The sequence below is a fragment of the Gopherus flavomarginatus genome, chromosome 1 (genome assembly GCF_025201925.1).
Source record: "Gopherus flavomarginatus isolate rGopFla2 chromosome 1, rGopFla2.mat.asm, whole genome shotgun sequence".
Lineage (NCBI taxonomy): Eukaryota > Metazoa > Chordata > Testudines > Testudinidae > Gopherus > Gopherus flavomarginatus.
This window is the reverse complement of record NC_066617.1, coordinates 23,834,624-23,861,350: the sequence shown is the minus strand read 5'-3', so window position 1 is coordinate 23,861,350 and position 26,727 is coordinate 23,834,624. Positions and strand designations below refer to the sequence as shown.

The window sequence follows — 26,727 nt, the reverse complement described above, 5'->3', positions numbered from 1 at the left end:
GATACAGTGCTAAAAATAGCAGTGTAGATACTTAGGCTCAGGCTGGAGCTCAGGCTCAGAAACCCAGCACCCTCAGTGTCAGAGCCCAAGCTCCAGCTCAAAAGGTCTACACAGCTATTTTTAGCACCACAGCATGAGTCCTATGAGCCTGTCTACAGACCCAAGCTCTGAGACTCACTGCCACAGGTTGCTGCCTGCTGTATAGTCATATCCTAAGGGCATGTCTTCATTACCGGCTGGATCGGCAGGCAGCAATCAATCCAGCGGGGATCGATTTATCGCGTCTAGTCTAGACACGATAAATTGACTCCCAAGCGCTCTCCTATCGACTTCTGTACTCCTGCTCGGCGAGAGGTGCAGGCAGAGTCGATGGGGGAGCGGCCGCAGTCAACTCATCACGATGAAGACACCACGGTAAGTCGATCTATGTATGTTGACTTCAGCTAAGTTATTCACATAGCTGAAGTTGCGTAACTTAGATCGATCCCCCCCTCCAGTGTAGACCAGGGCTAATAATATAATTCACCCATGTGCATAGGGCTAGTACGAGGTATTCAAGTATTATTTTGAGGGCTTATGTGGAGCTTAACTGATGCACAGGCCATCTGTACAGGTGTGTATTTCACCATTCATAGCCAAATACATCAAACTGCTTTCTCTCAGAATATGACATATATTACCCCAAATAAATAAATGATTAATAAAAAATTAATAAATCTCCTTGCATTTTTTCTTTTCAGTCTGTCTTTTCTGCTGCTGCATACAATGTCCCTGAATGCTCCAGTGGGGTAGTTATAAACACTGCTCAATAGATTTAAAGGAAATGGAAGTTTAATTCTCCCAGGTGACACATTTGCAGGCTCAACTTTGATTTTCAGTGCCGGGAATGAGCTTTTTCTTCTTTAAAATGCATCATTTATTTCAAAGGTTGCATTAGAAAGGATTAAGGTTTATAAATCAAATTCTCACCATGGAGCAACTTGGACCCCAAAACTGAAATCTACCAATCACAGCAAAGGACTTTTCATGTACCTGGCAAAGAAGACAGAAACTGTTTCTTCATTCAGGCTGTTGGATGCAAATAAAAATATAAATATATGGAGATAGACCTATCTCATAGAACTGGAAGGGACCTTGAAAGGTTATTAAGTCCAGCCCCCTGCCTTCACTAGCAGGACCAAGTACTGTCCCTAACAATGTTTCCACCCCCCAGATCCCTAAATGGCCCCCTCAAAGATTAAATTCACAACCCTGGGTTTAGCAGGCCAATGTTCAAACCACTGAGCTATTCCTCTCTCCAGACCTTGTCTGCATCTTTGTTCTCAGATCAAATAATCATAGTTGCTTCTTTCTAGTAGTACCATAAAGGGTCTCCCGAAATTCTGACCTAGTCTCAGCAGTCAGGGAAGGCAATGGTTGACTTAATATAGGACACGGCAATGTTCAGAACACTGCTTTCTTCTAATGGCCTGTCTACACTAGAATGTTTTGCTGCTTTAACTACACCAGTAACATCTTCCCTCACCCCCAAGTATGGATGCAGCTATATCAGTATAAAAGGGTTTATACCAGTATATCTTATTTCAGTTTGCCAAGTGAAGTAAGTTATACAAGTATAAGGCACCTTTATATTGGTAGATCTACGTCTACACTAGGGCTTATACTGGTATCACTGTATCATTAAAAAAAAATCACACCTCTGATGTAGTAATACCATTAAAACTTTTCTAGTATATAGCCAGACAGAAACCACTCTGGAAGACTTAAAACATTCCATCACCACAAGCACTGTAGATCTGTGCCTGGGAAGGAGTTGTTTATACATTTACTCTTAACTGTATACTTTTGTCTATGTTTCTATATTTTATATAATAGAATCATAGAACCATGGGGTTAGAAGAGAATGCAAAGGTCATCTAGTCTAACCCCCTGCCAAGAGGCAGGATATGTTGTATTCTAAGCCATCCAAGACAGCTGGCTATCCAGCCTCTTTTTGAAAACCTCCAGTGAAGGAGGTTCCATAATTTCCCTCAGCAGTTTGTTCCATTGTCCTATTGTTCTTCCACTTAGGAAGTTTTTCTTGAGATTTGTAAAGTCACTGCTGCCTGTGTCTCTTTTCTGGAAATGTCATGTACTCTTGTTCATTGCCTGGGCAGTTCCACAAACTGCTAATCCAGGGAGAGGGGAGCCTGGAATCATCCGAGCAGCTGCCAAGAGCACTTTATCATTTAAAAAATGAGAAAGATAGAACATCTCTATAATGCGTCAGACCTGAATGTGTATTAGCAACCAAAGTACCTATAAATACCATATAAACTAGAGACAAATGAAACATTTCTCTTTTATATTCAGATCTATCTATGGCATATTTGACAGTGAGCAGATCGTGAAGGAAATCCCCCTGTATCGTTTTACAGTTCCTCATGGAGCATTTGCATCTCCTCTTGAAACTCCAGAAAATAAATGCTTCTGCACAGAAACTGTTCTGTCAAAGAATTGCACAGCATCTGGAGCCCTGGACATTAGCGCCTGCAAAGAAGGTAGAGTAGTAAAATGTCACTAATCCAAACAAGCCATTTGGCCTGGGAGAAAGGGTGGTTTTGTGGTTAAGATTACTAGACTATGATTCAAGAGACTTGGATTCTGTTTCTGACTCTGCCACAGATTTCCTGTGTGACCCTAGGCAAATAATTTAATCTCTCTGAAACATTGATTCCTTAAACAGAGATTTGAATACTTCTTTACCTTCATGAGATGTTGTGAAGATAAATTTATGAATGCTTCAGAGATGCTCAGAGACTGTGGTGGTGGAGCTATATATCTAGCTTTGATGGTACAAATGCAAGAAATAAAAATATGAGAGATGAATAAAGAAGAGAAAGAGCGATGGAAATTTTAATACCATTAACACATTCAGAGCTAAATTATCCCTTATCTCTGTGTGGGGAAGAATAAAAGGAGCTTCATCCACTGTATAAAAGCTTTGGATAGTCACAGTTGTGACTATCTCATATACATGATGTGATAACTATATGTGCATATATAGGATGAACGCAGCAGGCATTTAACTCAATGTAGTTCCACTGGAGTAAACTTACAGCTGGGAGTTTGGCCCATATGCTGTAATTTTAATAGCAATTAATTTTACTCATGCAAATTATCTATATACTAATAGGATTGTAGACCCCATAGAATCTCTCTCTGCTTTAGGTTTAGTAAATCTTCATAATGAATGTGTATATTTATGTGCACATCATAGATATTTATTTATATATAAACAAATAAAATGTCCTCAGGTGAGGTAGTTCAATAAGAGAAACCAGACTAAGACTTGACTTTCCAATTTTGCTTGTCTTTTTATAACAGGAAAACCAGTGTATATTACACTTCCCCATTTTCTGTATGCAAGTGAAGATGTGTCTGAGAATATTGAAGGATTGAGTGCAAATAAGGATGAACACGAGACCTTTTTAGACGTAGAGCCTGTAAGCCAACATTTATAGTATTTGTTTCTTGTTGACCATGCACAGTATTGCTTTGCAGTGTAGTTATAATACTAATTCATTTCAAATATGATCGGAGAAGCCCATATTTTGGTGTTTGGGTTTTGCAGAACCCCATGAAATATTATTCTGACCTCCAAAGTTTGGTAGCTCACATACAAGTGATAATTTTGACTCATCCCTATAGTTGACAGATTGGAGTCAGTTTGGGTTGGCAAAATCTCAGTCAGGTTTTGGTTTTTACAAAATTATGCAGAGAGTCCAGTTTCTACAGATCATCAACATTCGGGGAGAATTGGTTCAAAGAGTCTGTTTTTGCACGCTCTCATTGAAAAAAGGATACTTGAAGACACTATAGGAATAAATTAAATTAAACAGATCATGCTTTTTAAATACTTGCTACTTGACATTCTAAATTGCCAAATTGTCTTTCTTCCAGCACAAAATACAAACATTTCTTCACAATACTATTCAACTTCTCAATCTATATGAAACCAACTTAATTGTAAATTATAAACACATATATAGAGCAGCCTAGGATCAGATGACCTCTTTTAGGCAAACATATGCCATATGAAACAACACATAGTATGACAGTTTGGCAACCACAATCTTTGCTATGAATTATTGTGTCAAATACGATCATTGTCTTGTTCTGTGATCACTGTTCTATATATGTATAATGTACAGTGATGAAAGTGGCATCCATGTGGTCTTATAGTTATATGTCATACATTTGAGAATTTCATCCAGGGTGGGTGAAAAATCTGTTGGGGCCACATTTTCAACTGATGTAAATCAGTTTAACCCCATTGAAGTCAATGAGATTATTCTACTTTACACCAGCTAAAGATCTGGCCCAAGATTGTGTTTAAGCCAAAGTTCCTCTCTAAATTATCCCCTACAGAGCTCATCTATTTTTGCAGTGTTTTAAACATGTTTTGATTTTGTTGGTTTCGTTAAGTAAAAAGTCTCATCTAAATTACAGTCACAGTTTAATTAAGTTGACCAAGTAATTGCAGTACAGCCTGTTCTGCCTTCCAAGTGAATGACTGTAACAATGAAGCCACCCGTTTATCTGATTCCAGAGTGCATTTGATTGTCTCACTTTCCAACTGTGATAAATTCCTAAATAAACATTGTTGTTGAACATCTAATTTTAATCAGCTTCAATTTTCCCTCCACTTTGGTCCTAGTACCACAAAGCAAGTGCTTAACTTTAAGCATGTGGAGCAGTCCCATTAAATTATTTCAATCCAGCTGTTTACACGCTTCAAATTAAACACTTTTTATACTGGATTGAAGCCTGGCTGAATCATTCAAAAAACAAGTTAAAGTGGGGAAAAACTGAACAAGTGATACCGAAATGTTTAACTTTTAAGAGGAAGATTAAAATTAATCTATGTGTCTGAGAAAGTAGTTGTGAGTCTCAGTCATCTTGCTAAGGTACAGATGTCCACAAAAACAATCTCTGCAATTGGTATTAATTAGAGGTGGTCAAACAATGGAAATTCTTCCCCATGGAAAATCTGAGACTTGAAATGTTGGTTTGTTCTGAATCAGGCTTGAAAGTTGAAATCTTGGAATTTTTCATGGAACAAAATATCTAGAAATATTTGGTTTTGATCTTATAAATTATAGCATAATGTAACATAACAAATATTAAAGTGCTGAAGTCTAAATGAAATATTTAGACTAGAGCTGGTTGGGAATTTTTTACAAAATGTTTTTTTGGTTGGGACTGAAACTTTTCATAGCAATGTATCCATTTCTCAGATTCAGAATGGGATTTGTGGGGAGCAAGTGTGAGACTAGAGTAGTCAAAAGCATAATGGTCAGTATACTCCCCTAGGATGAGGGAGACCCAGCTTTAAGTTCTTTATCCAGTTCAGGCAATTCTCTCCCTCTCTCTCTCTCTCTCTCTCTCTCTCTCTCTCTCTCATTTGTGAATGGTCCCATTTTTGTTTTGATGCAGAATGAGGGAAATTGAGAAAACTTCGATTTTCATGAAATGGAATTCTTGTTTTCTGGCCAGCCCTAGTTTTCACCTTATGGGAGTGAAACCTTTTTTTTTTATTGAAACAAAACATTTCAGTTATTTCCTGCCAAAAATTTTGATGAAATCAATGTATTCCTGCAAAGTATTTTGAATTAATCAAATCAGCATTTTCTGGTGGAAAATGGCTCTAATATTAATTTGCAACCTTGCTAGTCGTCTCAATAAAGACACAAGAACAGAGTGGGCATGAAGAATGAAATAGCCCTTTGACCCCTCAAAGTAATCTCAATGGTAAACAAGTTCATGAACAGTGTTAATTCAGATTTTTCTGATGTATCTATCCCAAAACTTAAGCTTGTACTGGCCACCATCACAAGTATTACATTCATTGTGGTTGCTTTATTTGTTTTGCTTAATTTTGTGTTTTCTCCTTTTCTACCTTTCTGGCTTTAGACCACTGGGTTTACATTACGATTTGCCAAAAAGCTGCAAATAAACTTACTGGTGAAGCCTGCACCAAAGATTGAGTAAGTGTTTTCTCTGTCTTTTGTTTCTAAAACACAGGTACAATATTTTGTTTGTTAGCCCTTTTGCAAGTAGGGTGACTGGCTCTACAAAAAAGCTTGGTAGAGTCTCAATAAATAAAACCTAAATATTAAATATACATTTCCTAATGATCGCATTATGATAGTGTGTCTCAGTTCTGCAGTATGGCAGCTATGTGTTTATATTCCTAAATGAGCCCATTGAAGATTCCCAGCATTGGGGAAATCGTTGGATAGAGTAAAGGACTGAAGTTGTTCCTACACAGCTCATGTCTCAGCAGTTGGCACAGGATACATGGCGAGGGTATCCTTCGACCCTAGTGATCTCTGAGTGCTAGACCATCCCTTGGGAATTGGTGGGGGTAAGGGGAGACATGGAATAGTTGAGGACCTGGGCCCACAATATTGCTATTAATGAAAGCAGCAGTTAATACGTAATCTCAGTGGTCCCTGAGACTAAAGAAGAGGATTTACTTGGTGATTTCCCCTCCCTCCCTGGCTCTGAACTTAATCATTGATCAAGCCCAAAGTGAATACGATTTACTTTTATAATTATCATTTAATTATGTTACTGGAGACTTAGGGGTCTGTCCTGCAGGATGATACATACTTTGGCCCTGATCATGCAAAAGCACTTAAACATGTATGTGCAAAACTTTCAGTATGTGAATAGTGCCAATTATTTCAGTGAGTTTACTCAGGTACTTAAAGTTAATCACATGCTTAAGTGTTTTGCTGGATTAAGGCCAGAGTGCTCTGCAACTTGCAAGATCAAGTCCCTAATTCTTTTCCTACACTTCAGTATTTGCTATCACCCAAAAGGAGCTTTTTGAAATAAACTATGAGAACACTTTCTAACAAGCTTGTAAGTCCATTGCAATCAGAAATAAATGCAACTAGAAAAGGTGTGAAATTTTGTAAATAAAATCTTAAATATTTTCCAATTTGTGAAATTTCAAAATGCCAGAAATGTCGACCTGCTTTGTAGCTGATAAAAAGGCCAAATATTTGTGAATGTCATGAAATGTTCCATTTTTAATTGAAACAATTTGCTGATATTTAATTTTTTTTTAAATATCCTTCAGCTCCAACATTTGCAAGTAAAAGTCAAATTTCAGATTTCTTGGGAATGCCTGGTATGCACTAGGGGCCTGATCCAATGCCCACTGAGGTCAATGGAAAAACTCTCATTGGCTACAGTGGGCATTGTATCAAGACTTAGAATCATTTTATGAAACTACAAACAATAAATGGGGTGAGAAGCAAAAGCAGAAGTATATAGTATATGGAGATTGTGAATAATATGATCATTCCAAAACTAGTGCCAATGAAAAGATAACCGATACTGTACTGTGAGACTGTTGATGCAGCACATTACACAGGAGACACACAGTGTGTTTTCTTCATTGTTTTATTTAACTTAATTTAAAACAAAAGTCATTCTGACTGAAAACTGTATGGAAAAAATATATGCATGCACTAGTCTTGGAATGATCCCATTATTGTGCATGCATATATAAAAATATTTGGGCTAGGTGAGAAATGGCTTTCCCATCAGAGAAAAATGTTTGATGCTTCAAAATGTTTTCTTATCTCAAAATATGATGAAAAACTGAAATCTCAAACATTTTTGCAAAACAAAAAATCCAAAACATTTTTTCATTTGGGTTAACCAAAATGGTTTGCTTCAGTAATTTTGAAAAAATTCGTTTCAGTGTCAACCATTTTTTCCTTTTTCTTTACCTTTATTTTAAACTGAGTAAAATTTAGAAATAAGAAGTTATTTGAAATCTCAAAATGGAAACTTTCTGGTTCCATATTGTCAAAATAGGATGTTTTGATGATCTTAGTACTTTTTTTTACCAATTTTTTGAGTCAGCTGTTTTGTTGAATTTGTCGCTGTTTAACAAATAGTTTCACTTTTAACAAATATGTATTTTTTGACAGAAATGATTTGTTGAAAAGTTCCCAGTCAGAGCTAATAAATACACACACACACACACACACACACACACACACACACACACACAATATTTTGAAAGAGATTATTGGCTCCATTCATGGTCCCTATTTTAAGTATAAAGTATATTTTTCAAGCTAATAGACTTTCAAAATGGAAGAAACCTTTTAAATCTATCTACTGTATGTACACGTGCACAGTATCATAATTATTATTTATATGTGGTAGCACCTACAGGCCTTAATCAGAGATCAAAACCTTATTGCATTCTAAGGACTGTACATGCATTTAATTTAGAATACAAAGCGCCACCTCCAACTCCATAAGAGATTGTAATCTAACTATATGATGAAAGGCAACAGACAGATTTGAAAAACAGGTTTGTGAAGGGCAAGGTAGAAGAGAAACAATTGTGTAATAAACGTATAGATGATCATACATACATTTTCTCTCTCTCTTTCTCTCTCATACCCAGAGTACTAGATGGAGGATGGTATGCATAATGTCTGTAGTCATAGGTGCTCACTCCATGGGGGCTGGAGCACACATGGAAAAAAAATAATGGGAGTTCAGCATCCACTAGCCGTAACTGTTTAGCAGCTTGTGGGGAGGATTAGGGGAGGGCAGAGATCAGCAAATGGCAGGTGGGCGGGGCCTCAGGGAGGAGGAAGAATGGAATAGGAGGAGGCAGAGTGAAGGTAGAGTCTTGGGGGAAGAGTTGGAGTGGGGGCGGGCCTTGGGGAGGAGGGAGGGCAAAACACCCCTAGGAGAAAAATAAAAGTTGATGCCTATGGCCGTAGTTACCTATATTCTTTCTTCAGAGGAATGCGTTAGTCTGAATTTACTGGAGGTTTGCCACCTGAACACATACAAATTGTACTTCCTGTCAATTTCAGCAAAGAGGTAGAGTAGTGGGGGCTCTGAGAAATTGCTTGATGGAAATTGTGAATGTGAAATGTACAGATAATGTGTTGTGGTTGTTTCAATTTTTTATTTCAATATTTGTTGCAGGGCTTTATCAAAACTTACAAAATCCTATATCTTTCCTGTTCTTTGGCTGAATGAGGTTAGTATGTTTTCAGTCTATTAAATCATTCTAATTATTTCATCTTTATTAGAAATAATCTAGGAGATTTACTGAAAAATAGTCCAAAGCCAAAATTTTCAGTCTTGTTGGCCTGAAATTAGACTCCTACGGCTAGAGCCACGAAAGCAGTTAGACATTTAATGTCCACCTCAGGTGCCTAAATCCAACAGGAGGGGTCACTGAGATCCTCAAAACCCTCACTCAGCTGCTGCCTAACACTGTAAGCACCTAAAGTGCCTAGCTGCCTAAGCTTCTTCCAGTGAGCATGAGCACAGCTGCCTCAGTCTAGGGCCTCATGTTCTTACCTCATACGTGAGCCTCAGCAGGTTCCTCAGACTAGGTGTTAACCAACCTGTCTCGCCAGTGGGACCCGATCCAGCAGGCATTCTGAGCACAAGCCTCCAGCTACACAAAACAGCTGGAGGAGGTTATGGTTAAGGCACTCGCCTGAGATGAGGAGACCCTTCTCCCCGAATCCCTTCTGCACATCAGGCAGAGAGAAGACCTGAACCCAAGTCTCCCACATCCTTGATGAGCACTCTGATCCCTGGGCTAAAACTTGTTTGCAAGCCAAAAGTTAGGCTGATGCACTTTACTCCAGGAGAAGGTACATAGCTGAGAATCCTAGGCTGGTCTACACTACGCTGTTAAACCAATTTTAACAGCGTTAAATCGATTTAACGCTGCACCCGTCCACACTACACTGCTCTTTATATCGATTTAAAGGACTCTTTAAATCGATTTCTGTACTACTACAAAACGAGAGGAGTAATGCTAAAATCGATATTACTATATCGGATTAGGGTTAGTGTGGATGCAAATCGAAGTTATTGGCCTCATTATTTTACAGTAGCTACCCACAGTGCACCGCTCCAGAAATCGACGCTAGCCTCGGACCATGGACGCACACCACCGAATTAATGTGCCTAGTGTGGACGCGCACAATCGACTTTATAATATCTGTTTTATAAAATCGGTTTAAGCTAATTCAAATTTATCCTGTAGTGTAGACGTAGCCCTAGTTGGTGACAGGCTCCTCCCTCTCACCTAGACTTAGGTGCCTAAGACCCTTAGGGGGAGGGGCTTAAGAGCCACTCCTCTCCTTGGTATTTCCCATTGGCTAGCTCTGGCAGCTTCCTGCTCAGCAAGCTCACTTTTGCAGATCCCATTCTTAGGTGTGTATCCCTCCATAGGCACTGTGCAGGGAGTCTGGACACCTAACTCAGGGGTGTGGATTTCACTGGGTGGCAGGGCAACAGTTAGGCACTGCAATGCTGAACATTGCAAGGTCCAAGTCCCTTTGTGGATGTAGCCATTAGATCCATCTACATGATAACATTGTATGCAATCACATGGTCTATAACATGTATATGTTGCATGAGAAAGGACTTGCATACTTCAGCTGTAAATGCTCTTGCACTGTTTCAGACGGCGGTTATTGATGATGAGAAAGCAGCAATGTTCAGATCAAAAGTGATCTCTTCAATCAAGCTGCTGCACTTGCTGCAGGTGGTGCTGATCATAGTTGGTTGTGTGATGTTCCTAGCATTTGCAATCTCATATTGCATATGCAAATCAAATAAATTAAGTGAGTAGATCTCCGGCACTCTCTATGGGAGCTTCACTAGAGTAATGACTTCAGTCTAGGGCTGCCAATTTTGGTTGGATGGAGGTTTCATCAGATGGCATAATCTTTAATGAAAGGTTAATCTTTAAGTCCTGCCTGGAGACTCCAGGACAACCCTAGAGGACTGGCAACCGTACGGTTCCAACCCCAAGAATTATTCTAAATTCCAATCAACCTCAACACTTATCCTTTCAGTTTCACTTCTGATTTTTCCTTTTGTAAAAGTCCAGCATTTTTCAGTTGACATTTACAAATTCTGTTCCTAGCCCTATTCAACCAAGGTGCTACTGACAATTTGTACAAGATAAGACTTTGGGAATTGGATGACTCCAAGAGTGATGTCTTGTTTTCAGTGAGTCACTGGGCTTCTGTGACCTGAAAAAAACAAAACCATATGTGTTGTCCAGAGCTATTCCACAGATCAGAATGGCCTCCTTAGCTGTTCCACTGTCCATCTATATGGTAGAATGTCAGGTGAAGCCACATAGTTACAGATCGACATGATCTCCTAGTAGCAAGTCCCTGCTGGAACCCCTAAACCTCCTGTGCACCGCAGTGCAGGCCCCCACTCTAAGCAGAATGATCAGGATGCATGGATCTCTTCCACCGGGTTCCCAGTTCTCCCTGATCACCATTCTGCATCCGAACCACACCAGTTTCTCTGGGTCTTGACCCTATGTAGCCACGGAGAATAGGACTGGACATGGTCCTATAATGCACAAAGAGGTACAGCAAAGTAATCCAAATAATGACAGTGGATTTGATTTAAGAGTTTAGATGAGGATTTTTTGGGAAATTTGAAGGAAACGGGGGAGGGTATAACATCAACTCCTATCAATAATATCAGAGTACAAATATCATATGATAGTATAGAACAGTGGGTCCCATAATATAAAACAGGAGTTTTTCAGTTCCTATACTACATCTTTCTCTCAGGTCAAATGGGTTATCCATTTTGTAGGAAGAGTGTGTACCACATGATTAATTAACTTTTGACTTTTTCCATTATAGGTGACAAAGGAGATTACATGTAGGAATAGTTACTTCAAATTTCAAACAAGGAGTTTGTAAAATTCAGCAGCCAAACAATCTGGTCTTATGATACCATTTATACATGTAAACACACTATGGAATGAATGTGCCTTTCCTTTCTGTGAAGAACGTACAGAATCCAGCTTCTCAACCAGCAATGCCTGATGTTTCAAAAAGCCCATTTTTACAACCTCATTGAAGAGGCCACAACAATATCATATTCTGAAACCACTATCATGGTACAAACCTCTATTACAAATAGCCTATTAGCAGGTGAACGCTGAAATCCAGTTTGGAATCCAATCCACTTTCTGCCATTTATACAACTTGCTAGTTCGCTTCTCTTGGGACTGTGAGAATAGGAGTAAAAGCCAGTTGCTGATGTTCTGGTTCTAAGTATGTGAGATGGTGACCTCATCAAGCTCATGCAGTGCCCTGGAAGTTATTTTTTCCCCATTCCTTCAAGCAATGGAAGTTGCTGCAGTAGAACTGCTCTCCTGTCTTCAGAGATGTGAATTTTAATGACTATAAAGTTTATTATGTAAAGTGGTTAACCATAATATCTGAATGTCAATAAAGGGTTTCTGAAAAGCTTTATTTTAAACTATGCATATACAGACATGAACAAAATATATGCATGAATGCTAACAGTGGCTGATCCATAGCCACAAACTCTTTCCTTTCTAAACATTTGTGCAGCAGCCCCATCCCTGTCCTTGGTCTGCTGTGCTCTCCCTCACTCTTTTCACTCGAACTGCTGCTGCTTTTTCTGGCACTTCCTTGGCCAATAGCTTGGGCTGTACCAAATTCCCGGCCGTGAAAAATGTGCCACGGACCATGAAATCTGGTCTCCCCCTTGAAATCTGGTCTTTTGTATACTCTCACCCTATACTATACAGATTTCACGGGGGAGACCAGCGTTTCTCAAACTGGGGGTCACAACCCAAAAGGGGGCTGTAGGGTGGGGAGGGGTCACAAGGTTATTGTAGGAAGTTTGCGGTATTGCCATCCTTTCTTCTGTGCTGCCTTCAGAGTTGGGTGGCCGGAGGGCAGTGGCTGCTAGCTGCACACCCAGCTCTGAAGGCAGTGCCGCCACCAGTAGCAGCGCAGAAGTAAGGGTGGCAACACTACAACCCTCCTGCAATAACCTTGAGACCCCACTGCAACCCCCTTTTGGGTCAGGACCCCTACAGTTTTAACATGGTGAAATTTCAGATTTAAATATCTGAAATCATGAAATTTATTAATTTTTAAATCCTATGACCGAGAAATTGACCAAAATGGAGTGTGAATTTGGTAGGGCCCTACCGCTAACATTTCCCCTGTAAAATAAATTCTACGTCTCTTCTGTCAAGTGCTGCTCTACCACTAGCTTATCCTAGGGGATAAGGTGACTCTTGCTTCTTCTCAAATTTCCCCAAAACAGGAGCAGCAGATTCCAGGCCTGCTTCATCTCCTCCACAGGCAGAAGCAGATTCTAGAGAAGACTGGCAGGCCTGCTAACATCACCATGACCCATTGGCTATGGTAGAGTATCAGGCAGTTCTACTCTCCAGATGTAAAAGAACACAAAGGAAGGAGGTGTCCACAAGCCCATTCCCTTTCAGGCTACGTGTTACAGCTATACATGCACAAGCAGCTGTTTAACAGGAAAATTCAACCTGGGTGCTGATCCTGTAGCCACTGAAGTCAAGGCAGGCTGTTGGATTGACTTCAGTGAATGTGGATCAGGTGTCTGGCAAGCTCCCTACAACTCACTTGGACCTCAACAGGTCAAATCCTGAGAGGCACTGAGCACTTGCAACTCTCATTCTCTCACTGGATTCAATGAGAGCTTCGTGAGTGCTCAGCACTTCTCAGGACTCGGTTGATTTGTCCTCCAAGGTGAACTGCAAAGGAAAAATAAATACTGAGGTCATATTCACTGAAATACAGCCTAAAATGTTTAACAGCATGGCCTGGCATGCTGAAACATTGCTCACAATTGGTGATGGGAAGGAAAAGAAATTGATTGAAATGTTATTCTATGTTTACAGAACGTCGTGCTTGGATTAAAACATTTAGCTCCCATTGAAGTCAGTGAGAACAGACCGGGTACATTGAAAGGTACAATCTGACCCTTTGTACGATGACCTTTGTAACAGATGTGCAATAACCTGTCAATTTTAACTTCACTTTAGCATTTGTCCAAAACTGTAGTAAGAGCTGTATACACACAATGCTATTCTTCTTTCCTTTGAGTTTAGCATATATTGATATATAATATATTAAATGCTTGGAGACCTCTTTTTTTCAGCAACCCAGAGTCAGAGCCATGTGACTAGCTAAAAACAAGCCTGCTAATGAAATACCAAGAAAAGCACACAATGTGCACTGGTAACTACAATGAACATTATAACCACAAGGAATTAGAGCTGGTGGAATTATTAACTTCTAATGGTGAGTCAGATCCTCAGATAGTGTAAACCGAAGTAGGTCCATTGAAGTCAAGAGAGGCAAACTGCTTTACAGCAAAGGAGGCTCTGTCCCAGTGATTCTTGAACAATTTAGCTCTGTTCCTCTTTGCTAAACTTTTGCATCCTGCTCCTGAGTTCTGGTAACATATTGGTGTGTGTAAGTTCTTCCTGAATAGGTTTTGTAAGCAGACTGCAGCCCATGTGTTTCTCATAAGCTGTTTACGCTGAGTCTGTTCTCCACTACTTTGTACTTTGTGTGCTCATTTAACTCTGGGTGAAATGATTGGAAAGAGGCTGCCCTGCCAGATCTTGAGCTATGGCCAGGGAGCGTTTCCAGAAGCTCTGGATGGGGAAGCAGGGAACAAAGGTGCCTTTAAACTACTTTCATATCTCCTGATCCTGGAGCAGTCTGTGTATTGGTCGGGTCCTAGGCACAAAATTAACTTGCACTAGTTGCTAACAACCCTAAGGAGCTGTTCTGAGAGCAAAGTATTGCTGAGGTCCACGGACTCCATTATCATACTTCCTTTCCCCCCACTTTGAATGCTACACTACTTTCTTTGAGTTATTCATTGTGACAGAATGGCCCTATGGACAGTTGGATGTAACTCACAACAATCCTAAAGAGACTGGCCAAGCACCAGGACCAGATCCTGGGGGCATAAAGGTTGCTTTAAGCCAATAAGATACTTTTACCCCTTCTCCTCTTGAGCTGAACCAAGCACAGCTCTACCATAGCTCATGCTATGACCTCAAGTCCCACAGAACTAGTCTTTTTGTGCCAGAGTCTAAGGGTGAAATACCAGCCCCTTTGAAGTCATTAGCAAAACTCCCGTTGACTTCAATAGGGTAAGGACTTCACCCTAAAATTCAGCTTGATGTCTATTGCCAGCAAGTCAAATTTTCTTGGTGAAGTGTCTGTTGCAGTAGTGGTCCAGAATGCCATCCCATGGTTTTAAAACCTTAGAGTTCAATCCTACATAGACATAAGTAGCTTTAGTCCCATTGGTCTCAATGCAAGATTTAGCTGTTAGGCTATATTCACCATCTAGCCTGCACTTGGAGTATGATCAGCAGTTATTTTACTCAAGGCACTGTTTACAGAGATTCTAAATTGATGTACTGAAAACAATAAGTTAATTATATATGTTTGTACTTACCAATAAGCTCTCCATTTCTCTGTGTTAAGCGAAATACTGAAGGTGCATTTATGACAAATGTTTCCAAGCCTTACAAGTGGAAAATAAAGCTCACCATGTAATGAACACCCTTGTTCTGAAATTCATGCCTGGAATTATAAATTAATACAGAAAGGAGATATGGTTGAGGCTCATTTCAAGATGGATGGAATTTATCTAGTGTGTACAAGTCACAGTGTCTTAGAAGTGCATTTCACTCTCATATGACTACAGTACTTACCATACCATAAATACTGGTTGCCTTCAGTTTCTATAATATACATTATACCATGGGTGGAGTGTTAGATGCATCACCTCAGAAGCAGCCCCAGGAGCCATTGTACCTCAAAGACACCCCTTCCTGCTTCCCTCTGGACCTGCAGCAGTAATAATTTGTAGCTAGCCTATACAACAACAAATTACAACATCCCTCTTCTGGCTCAACTGCACAGACTGGCTCTGTGGAGTGGAGCCTTGGATTCACCCATTCCACCGTGTTTCTTGCTCACCTGCTCTAACTCCTTAATTACACCTGGCTTGGGTCTCCCAGACATTCTTATTCCCAGGTGAGTCATCTGAGTCACTGTCTAGCTCATGATTGCAAACTACATTTATTCTTTCAAATCCTTCCTTAAAGCTTTTGCAAACAGCCCTACCGATGTCAGTTCACCTAAATTAGATGTGCTGTTACACCCCACTAAAAACAAATGGCAAGCTCTTAGACATCCAGGGCAAATTTGAATGATTTTGTCTGGCCATTTAGACTGGAGTGCGGAGAGGGACTGTACTTTGTACATGGCTGAGAACACTGTTAGCATTTAATAATCAATAATAGTACAGGTATTTTTGTATTGCTCTGATGGAGTAACCAAGAGACACATAAACATATTACCCATTTAACCTAATTCAAGCCACATTTCTGATTAGGTATAACATTTGTTCTCTTCCCTCATGTAATCTAAATGCGCACCAGACTTCTCTGCTACTTCTGCATACAATTTTCAGTAACCGGGGATATAAATGGGGTGCAGCTTTCCCTTAGACCTACAAAGAAAAAATCATCAAGCTGCTATAAGATTGTAGCCATCCTAATCACCACTCAATGGACAACTGGAAAACTTTGAACTATGCGCCACCCAATGGACACACATTTGTCCACAAATATTTAAGACTGAAGCTTTAGTGAGGAAAGGTGAGTGAGGTAATATCCTTTAGGGGATCAACTTCTGTTGGTGAGAGAGACAAGCTTTTGTACTCAGAGTTCTTCTTCAAGGCTGGGAAACAGAAGTTGGTTCCATAAAAGATATTACCTCATCCGCCTTTTCTCTCTGATATCCTGGGCCCAACACAGCTACAACAACACTACATATGGTATAAGAGTGAAGCTGGCCAGCTGAAAATAACTCAGGATACACACGCAGGCTATATCCACAAAGGGATTAGGCTAAACATTACATGCCGACGGTTAGGCATGCTGCCACCCAGTGAAATCCCCAGCCCTCAGTTAGCCACTCTCACTCCCTGTACAATGCAGAGGGAGAGCTAGGAGCCTAAAAAGGGATTCCAAGAAGCCAGCATACTGTACAGGGAGCTGCCTATGCTAGCCAATAGGAAATGCCTAGGAGAGGGAAGTGGCCTAAACTGTTTATCTCTGTTTGGGATCTACAGTTAGGGGCTCAGCTTCACTTGGGATTCACAGGCATGAACACTCACCTGGAGTTAGGCATCTAAGCTAGATCAGGCCTTTGGCACTGAAAATGTCAGTGCCTTTGCACCCAATAGCCCAGTGGTTAGGGCATTCATCCCAGATGGGGGTGACCTGCATTGAAATCCCTTCTCTGAGTGGGTCAAAGCAGGGAATTGAAGGCAAGACTCCTAGCTGATTGTGTTAACCAGTGGGCTAGAGGAGGGTAGTTTTTATGTTGAAATGGCTCCATTTTGTATGAAATACTTAAATAGTCACTGGACCAAGAAGAAAAGTCAGGCTGACCCTATAGCCTAGTGGGAGGGCCCTCATCTGGTTGCTAGGAGACCTGAGTTCATGTCCCTGATCTGAATGAAGTAGAGAATGGATTTAAACCTGGGTCTCTAACATCCTGAGGGAGTATTTTAAGTGTTTAGCTATGAGGGGACACCATCCTCCCTTTTTTTGGTGCATGGGATGGGCATGCTCTGAGCACATCTACTGGCTCGGGCTCTGCTGGGGAGACACCTAGTTTGAGTATCTTGCAACTACAACATGTAAGTTGCTTTGAGAATCTGGCCCCTACTGACTTTAGGTGCCTACAGACTAAGTGATGGTGCCTATGTGTTGGAATTAGGCCCTTAGTGGGACAGTTAGATGTCTAAATACCCATTGTGAATTTACCCCATTGTGTATTAACCTGTTCTTACCTAGGGTTTGCTCAGTACCCTTTTTAAACAGAAGATCTAAGAATGTTTGGTGCTTCTCCTCTATCACTTCCCCATGGGTCTGTAGAAAGAACAACAAATGGAATGTATAAAGCCAATGTGATTGAGTCTGCTGTTTGGATACTGTTTTATATGAATCCAGCAATATTCTTTTTGCTTTAAACAGAGTTGGAGCTCTATCTATGTCTGTGTAATCTACCCTGAAATGTGTTACCAATCCTTGCACTGGCACTAGAACTGAAATCCTTTCTTTACAGAATGGTTAGTCACCACTACAACTTATGTTCTTATCTGATGACCTTTAGCTCCTTCCCTATATCTACTGATCCCTAATGAATTACCAGGTGCCTTTCCCTTCACATACTAGCTGAGCCCCTCCACAAACACGTCTTGTCACCTTCACCAGTGTAAATCAGGAGTAAAAGTATTGAAGTCTATGAAGTTTCACAAGTGTAAAAACTGGGGTAAAAAGAGTGTCAGATTCCTGTCGGTTTTCACTTATGCATTCCTTATTGCTGTTATTAGTAACAGCCAAACACTAAAGTCCTTACTGCGTAGAGCTGTGTTAAGGGCACAACAATTAGATGCAGCTAGCTATTCATTTGAATTCAAAAGCAGATTTGTATTCAGCTGTATATCCAAGCCTTTGCTACTCAGTCTTGTAGACAATTCATGTGCTCAAGCTTTACTAGATCCAGAAAAATTTGTAAGCTGAAAGGCGCAATTATTGGCTGAAACTCTGAATGGCATATTCAGCTGTAAAATGTACCATTCTTAACATGTGCTGTACTGATTACTTAAGAATTATCTAGTCAGAATTTAATTGCAACTGAATTAGTGTGTTAGTGATTGCCTAGGTGTTTCAGTTGTTTCTCCTCCCCTCCCCCTCCTTTTATAGTCTTATTTCTTTAGGCTTCCAAAGAGTCCAGTCTAGTATTGTTAGAGAAAATTCTCATTGAATATGCCGGGAATTTTACTCAAGTGAGACTTGCAAGATTTCAAGGTCCTAAACAAAGTAGGTGCACACATCTGCTGTTCAAAGATACATTCAGTTCTACTTCAGAAAGGACCAGCTGGCACCGCTGAAGGGGAGAAATATAAATACCATGTGATGATGCAAGTAGCCAGTAGAGTGTCGCTATTCACATTTATAAAAGATCTGCAAACTCAGTCACTAAAGCAATGTGTGTACAATTTTGAGTAAGAAAATACATCTTTTGCAAAACTTACATCGAATTTGCAATCTGTTTGCAAGAAATTTGTGAGCAGGAAAAAGGGAATCCTGTTGCACCATTTAACTCAGAGATTATTCTTTACCTGGGCGGCTTCCTTTGTGTCCAGTTACAAGGCTGGGATATAGCAGAATTCCCTGACTTTAACACCAGGTCCCTCACCAGAGCTAGTACTTGGTGCTTTAGGAAATGAGTCTTGAGATTCTGAGGATTCCCATAGTCAGCTCCCTGCAGGGCCCTTCTTATTCTCTTATGTCTCCTCAGAAATAACCAGGCTCTGAAGAACTCTGATGACCCTGTTTATATTTGTAGATATTTTATTACGGAATATCATACATTGAATATAAGGTGGCTGTTTTAGTGTGTAATGTCCACAATGACCACTAGATGGCAATATCTCAACAGACTATTTTGTGTTTTCCAAATGCTTGTTCTACCCGTAATTGGGATGGACAAGTTGCAGTGGTTCTCAACCTTTCCAGACTAGTGTACCCCTTTCAGAAGGGTGATTTGTCTTGGGTACCCCAAAATTCACCTCACTTAGAAACTACTTGCTTACAAAAACTACATAAAAATACAAAACTCTTACCACACACTATTACTGAAAAATTGCTTACTTTCTCATTTTACCATATAATTTTGAAATAAATCACAACCCTCAGGCAGAGAAACAGTGATATAGTATATACAGCAGTATAAACAAGTCATTGCCTGTAAGAAATTTTAATTTTTACTGACTTTACTAGTGCTTTTCATGTATCCTGTTGCAAAACTAGGAAACTCTCTAGATGAGCTGATATATCCCTGGAAGACCTCTGTGTACCCCCAGTGGTACATGTACCCCTGGTTGAGAACCACTGAAGCAGGGAATATTAAAACCTTGATTTTTACATTAAACCTAGCACATAAAACAATATTGCAGCATCACCTCACAAATGAATGTTATGGTGCAATAACTGCGTAATTCACTAGCATAGATATTCGATAAGAAATAAAAAGGTATTTATTTTTAAGCTCTTGTGTTTTATGACATTACATTTTGGCTTCTGAACACATGAGAAAATATTTGAATACAGACAGCTCTCATGTTATCCCAGGCACGGGCTGGTGCAAAAATTCAAGAATCATTAGCCAGTTACTTTACCCACTATCTATGTGTCTATCCAGCCAGCCTTACTCTTTTTTTTTGTAGTCTATGAGTCCTTCCCATGAATTTAAAAATAGCTGTAACTATGAAAGTCTCTCTTTTCCTTTCCAGCCAGAACTGTTTGGATTTTTTTCCAACAAAAAAGGTAAGGTTTTTTTTTCAATTATTTTTTGTAAAAAATTGTTAAAGTCAATTTTCTTATATATGTATAGTTTTTGGACTGAAAATATTATAAAATACTATCAAAATAGTTGTTAAAATTTTTAATCAAACTGGGCTTTCAGTAAACAAAATAAACTGATAACCATTTTGCAAACCATTTCAATCAGATTTTTTATATGTATTTTGAAAATATTGGGGAAAACAGTGAAAATGATGGGGAAAAAACCCAAACAATGCTTCAGAATTGAAAACAATTTCTAAACTTTCAAATGTCTGGCAAAAACAGATTTTCATTTTTTGGCGAGCTCTGTTCCCATAGCTTGGTTAGTTTATGGTTATGTTTGGGTGATGGGGTGTACAAAAGCAAAGCCAATGAGATGAATTTTGCATTTAGTTCTGAAGGAGGTGTGGCCTAGGGGCTTTCTTACCTCTTTCCAGTTGGAGTTCCATAGTTTATGTGAATGTTCTTCCTCCCACATACATGAGCCTCCCCTTATTGGTTGATTGATTCATTTTTCCAGTGGAGGATAGCAACCACAGGAAGTCATGGGGTGGGGGAAGCAATCTTTCAGGGATGGTGTAGAATATGAGAGACATTTTAACTGGACTCAGCATTCAATGTGCAGAGGGTGAGGCACCAGGACGATATGTTCAGAGCACCTTTGTCAGTAAGCAGATGGGCTGCTGTGTTTTATACCAGTTGGAGATTTGTTGTTCATTTTTATTTACAATAATCATGCCTGGGTGTCATGGTGCATGGACAGGCTCACGTCAGATAGGAGCGAGAACAACATTCTGGCCAGAAATATAAATACTCGTTTCTCTTTTTAATCTATTTGCATCATGGATGCATTTGGTAGGAAGTCCTGGCTGATGGTCGCATTCTAAGTTGTTTTACAAATGGGGCATAAACTCCTGTTATTTTCTAAAGGTAGATTGTCAGTTGGTGTAGATTGCACTCAGCATAAGTTTGTATTGCCCTTTAAATGTTCTGTCTAGTCTTTGGTTTCTCTTCAAATATTTTGAATGGGAAAGCTTTGACTTTGGGCTCTGTCTGAATTTTTTTCCTTGGCAGTCCTACTTTTCATTGGAGACCAAAATTGCTGAAAAAAATATTGTCTGTCTACAAAGAACTTGGCAATGAGGTGGCCCCTGAGAAGAACTGGTACAATGAAGATTTTTTTGAATTTTGGATTTTTAGCCATTTTTCACGCTATAACAAAAAATGTATATGTTATACATGCAAGCCCGATTGATGGAGGCTTGGCACATGACAGTCTGATTGGCTGATGAGGACTATTTACGCTGAAGCTGCTTGGTTGATGGTTGGGGAAGCCAAGCACACACAGGCCTGATTGGTTGATGGATGCGGGGAGGCTGGACACACAATAGTCTAACTGCTGCTTTGGGGTAAGGAGGGACTGTCACGCGGAGACTTAATTGATAGAAGTGGAGCACACAGAAAACCTTCTCCTTGAGGAGCTGCAACAGAGAAGGGTTCATGCAGGGCTGCTGACAGATGAGAGATCATGCAGAGCTGCTGACAGATAAGCTATTCTCCTCCAGTACTTCTGTCCACAAAAGTCTGCCTGCCTATTGGTGCCTATTGTGCTCACATCCAAGTGGGCATTAAAAAGCCCTTGGCTATTAATACACAAAAAGCTTTGCCATGAAGCAGTTCGGGTTGTTCCACACACAACGTACCAGACGCAAACCCACAAAATCAAGAAAATTAAAGAAGAAGCCACAAAACAGTACACCCTCTCTACTGCCCACCCACAAACACACACACTACCATGACCACCATGCACCACAACCTAACTCTGTGCTCAGGGATGCCAGGCTGCCATCACCCACTTTGGCAAAACACCCCTTTACCAACCTGCCATCTCCCGACACAACCAGCTACTATACCAAATTTCTGCAACTGCCAGAGTTAGGGAGAAAATCTGGTAAAAGGGTGACTCAGAAGGGTGAAATTTAGGCAGGGGTCAGTAATGTTAAATATGTGAAATATCTCATGGCACTTGTCAAAATGAGTACAGGATTTCCCCCAGCTTCTTGGCCAACATTACCATTCTTGCAGAGAAAAAATGGGGAAAATCCAGGCATTGTTGATGACTAATTGCTGTTTTGTATTTGTAAAATATTGGCAAAGTGAGTCTTCCCCTCCCACCCGCACATCTAGAGACTGGACCACACAGGCAGATTGCTTCCAGCTAGCAGACAGTCCTTTAGCCTAGGACAGAGATGTGTGCTCTACAGTGAGAGATTTCAAGGTCAATTCCCACTGACAATCTGGCCAGAGTATTAATACATGCCTGTTACAGGCAGCGAGTGTGCTCAGTTCAGCACAACCACACCCTTGTTGCCCCAGGAACATACTGTGTACATAGACGAACAACAAAAACACAGTGAGGACCCGATGTTATAGGGGGCTGTGAGTGCTTTTTGTGATGGGCTGAGTAGCCTCAGGTCCCAGAGACTTCAGCACCTTGCAGGACTGGGCCTTACAGAGATTTAAACAGAACGAAGGGTAGTGAAGGCAGCTCTCCTGGCAGAAGCTACCATTGATCATAACTAATGTTCAAGGACATAACTCTTGATTCCTTTCCCAGGCGATGCTCCCTTGAAATCAGCTCCCCTTGGTCACAGCCAGATTGAGCCACTGTGTAGAGGCTGGCAGACCTGCACCTCTTCCGTGCAGCATTAGTGTTCCCCAGAATCCAGGTTTTCAGTCTTTCATTTTTAACAACAGCTGTAAATCTCTGGCTGTTCTGGATGCTCATAGCCTTTACCTAAGCATAGCTGGAGTAGTGACCGATATCTCCCTATGTTTGCAGACCCTGAAACACTAACTGAGAAGTGTGACTAACAGCTAAATCAGTGGAACTATTGTGTGCGTAAATAGTGCCAGATTGCCCCCATAGCTGTGTGTGAGCTATTGCAGTGCATATGGCTAAGAAGTTTTCCTGCACATTTTAGTACCTGATCCAACTTCCACTAAAATCAGTGCGAGTCTTTCCCTTGGCTTCAGTAGGTCTTGGCTCAGGCCCTTTAAACCAGAAGAGGTTCCGGCCTTCAGGCTGTTCCCTGTTCCGCTGTATCTAGCCAGTTGGGAGGTAAATGCTGGGAACTTACACAAGTGAACTTGGTCCTTTGTTGGCATCCACTGAATGTCCAAATAACGCTACAGATGACAATTTTTTGCTCTTCTGCATGTGTGTTTTTCTACTGGCAATCAGTATGAACTGCTATTTAGCCAGCGGTTAATACATGTACCAGCTTTCAGCATCTGGAGGGATATTAGTCCAAAACAAATTGAACACTTCACATATTGTTTAGCTCTGGTGTGGTCATTTGATTCCTGAGAAATGAACACATTCTGCATGTACAGGACAAACTCTTCACCCTAAGAACTGCAATATCTAGCAAGCAAACACCAGCTGCATCTGGCTTTAGCCAGTAGAAAGGGGAGGAGGGGGGAATAGAAGGTTGTGTTTGCAGTTGCATTAGCACTTAGCCATGCGAATTTCTTTCAAAATGTCAGAACAAAACTGGCCTGCAGGATTAGCAAACTCAGGTCTTAAAGGTGAAACATGGCCCGGTTATGAGCTTTGGCTTGGAACTGCAGCTCCGTTTGCTTGCCATGCTTTGCCAAGTAGACGTTAAATCTGTCCTTCCTGTGTGTTTTGACTTAACAGAAAGGCTCGTGCAATTCTTTCACTAATGAAAACTTGCCCTAGACCAGGAGATTCTACAATGGGTAAAGGAGTCTGCTTTTGTGCTGTCTAGTTCATGACGTTGCTCAGTGTGCTGAAATGCTACCTGCCCAGGCAGAGGCAGTCAGCTATTGATTGGAACTGCAGATTCAGTTACAGAAAATGACATTACCTGGTCTCCTTCTGAATGACTTAATGCAATCCCCCAGGGCTGCACCAATTTCCATATTGAAGTGTGGGGTTCAGATAGGGCTGTAATGAGTGGAGATGAGACAATCCCTCTGAAAGCTGCTACACCGAGGCTTGAGGCCAAGGGACGTTTTCTGTGAGTGAATTAAACAGTCTTAAAAGCTATGTGGATCTATACAGATGCCAGGGAGTAGGGAGAGATGAAGCTACGGTTGTTCATTTCCTGCATGTACAGAGTAGATGTGGACAGAGAGACCTATGGTGAGCATTGCAGGGAGATGAAGGAGTACAGGAGGGTGGCTCTACCACAGATTGTCTATGTGGCCTAGAGAGGCAGCATGGCTCAGTGAGTAAGGTACTAGACAACAAAACAGTGATTTGGGTTTTAGTCCCAGCTCTGCCACTGAGCTGTTGTGTGACCTTAGGCAAGTCATTTAACCTGTTTCCCGCTCACCCTTTGTCAGTCATGTTGATTTAGCATATAAGCTCTTGGAGTAGGGACTGTCTCTTATTAGCATTTGTACAGTGCCTGGATCAGAGGGGATAAAATAATAGTAATAATAATAAAAGGCTCAAAGGAGGTAAGGTCCTGCAAAGGACTCCAGTAAATTACATCTCATGTAAACCAGGGAAGTGGGAGGGAACCCAAAGAAGGAATTTGGACTTTCACTGTGTAGTTCCTGAGGCAGCAGAATTACACTCTGCCCCTTGAACAGAATTAGACATGAATTTCAATCACGTCCTTACTCCAAAAGCACTACGTACTTGTGGATTAAGATACTTGTTCACCATCACCTTTGCCCAGGAAAGGTGGCAGAAGCAGGTCTTAAAAATAAGGTAGTGATTTCTAAATTTCACACAACACTTTCCTTGTTGCAATAATATTGGGAACTGCTCCTCCAGAATGTGTGTCCCCAAAGAAATATTATTTTTCTTAGATGACTATAAACAGCTGCATCAATATTTGCCTTAACAGAAATTGTTTAATCTGCATCAGTTCCCTTCTTTTCTTGAGCATTGTTGGGCTGACATCTGGGATGAACATGATTTTGGTTGCTTAAAATTCCACCTCTGGTATTTTTGTTTTGTCATTTTACTTTTAGAATGAATGTTATTGTTATCTTGGGGAGTTGCATCCAGGATTCTGTTTCTGTTGCTTGACAGGGTTTGTCTGGAGGTTGGCGTGTTGCTGGCAGTGTGTTTTGTTGCAGAAAGTCCATAAAGATTCTCACCAGGTTTAGTCTCAAAGTAGAGTATCAACAAGTGTTTCTACAAAGGCAGTCAGACGAAGATCCATCTATATATGCAGACCCAACAATGATATGATTGTATTTCATTCTCATGCTGTTCCAAATGTCTTTCTACATTTATGAAATTATAAGTAGGCCTGCTGTTTAGGGTGGGGGGAGAAGTTGGGTATATTGGAGGTTATAGATCCCCTGAGACTTGCTTTTTCATTTCAGTTCTTTCAACTCTGGGGTCCTATGTAGTTGTCAGAGTAAGAAAGTGTGAAATGTGAGACAATATACACCATGGTTTATTTTGAATTGCACCTAATTTTCTGACCAACTGCACAATAAACCCAAACCCCTCTCAATAGACTCTGCAGCTCCTTGATGCCATTCTTTGAACTTGTTTCTTTGGTGTAAACTCAGCCGTGGTCAAATTGTGTGAAGGATGCCCTAATCAAAGTGGGTAACAAACAGGACCAGAGAACCAAACTGCAAAGTAAGCTAGAGAGATTAGAATGGCAAGGGCTGCTGACAACAGAGAAATGCGAAGATTGAGGTGATGATTCAAATATTATTAAGGCAAATCAGAAATGATGCAATGGCCTACACTGAGGAAGAGGAAATAAATAGCACAGGTACAAAATAGTGATATATAGCTAATCATCTACACCCATTCCAGTCCAGTGACGTTTTTCCTTATCTTGATCCTTATGTCTTTTTAAAGCAGCCAAGCATTATTAGTAGCAGCAGGGAAGGTGTGGGATTGGGATGAAGATGTACTTCACTAGTTTAACTTTTCTACCTTAAGAAATGATGCAGAGTCCTGTCAGAGAGTGACTCACTGCCAGAGTACCTCCTTGTGGCCAGGTGTAACATCACAGGGCCTTACCTTTCATTGCTTCTGCCCAAGGACCATTTGGGCCCACTGTCTTCAGGCCAGGCCACATGTAGTCCCACCCCTTGCGGTGTGGACAAAAAGCCCAACAAACAATACTACCAGCTTCACACTGGGTCTTCAGCCCAACTCAGTCATCCTTATCCCTTGCAGGGGCGGCTCCAGGCACCAGCGCACCGAGTGCGTGCCTGGGGTGGCAAGCCACAGGGAGTGGCCTGCCAGTTGCCATGAGGATGGCAGTCAGGCAGCCTTCGGCGGCACACCTGCAGGAGGTCCACCGGTCCAGCGGTTTTGGCAGCAATTCAGTGGCGGGTATGCCGAAGGTGTGGGACCAGGGATCTCCCACAGG

General features: G+C 40.8%; 1 protein-coding gene across 1 annotated transcript in view; it reads left to right on the top strand.

Moving 5' to 3' along the window:
- CD36 (CD36 molecule) overlaps window positions 1–12,677 on the top strand; it is a 91,428-nt gene extending 78,751 nt beyond the window's left edge. Inside the window, exons 9-14 of the mRNA XM_050936925.1 lie at window positions 2,353–2,540; window positions 3,367–3,485; window positions 5,956–6,029; window positions 9,019–9,073; window positions 10,523–10,682; window positions 11,733–12,677. Coding sequence (XP_050792882.1) covers window positions 2,353–2,540; window positions 3,367–3,485; window positions 5,956–6,029; window positions 9,019–9,073; window positions 10,523–10,682; window positions 11,733–11,755 — 619 coding nt within the window. The 3' untranslated portion in view covers window positions 11,756–12,677. The remainder of the gene's footprint in view (window positions 1–2,352; window positions 2,541–3,366; window positions 3,486–5,955; window positions 6,030–9,018; window positions 9,074–10,522; window positions 10,683–11,732) is intronic.
- The last annotated feature ends 14,050 nt before the right edge of the window (window positions 12,678–26,727 follow it).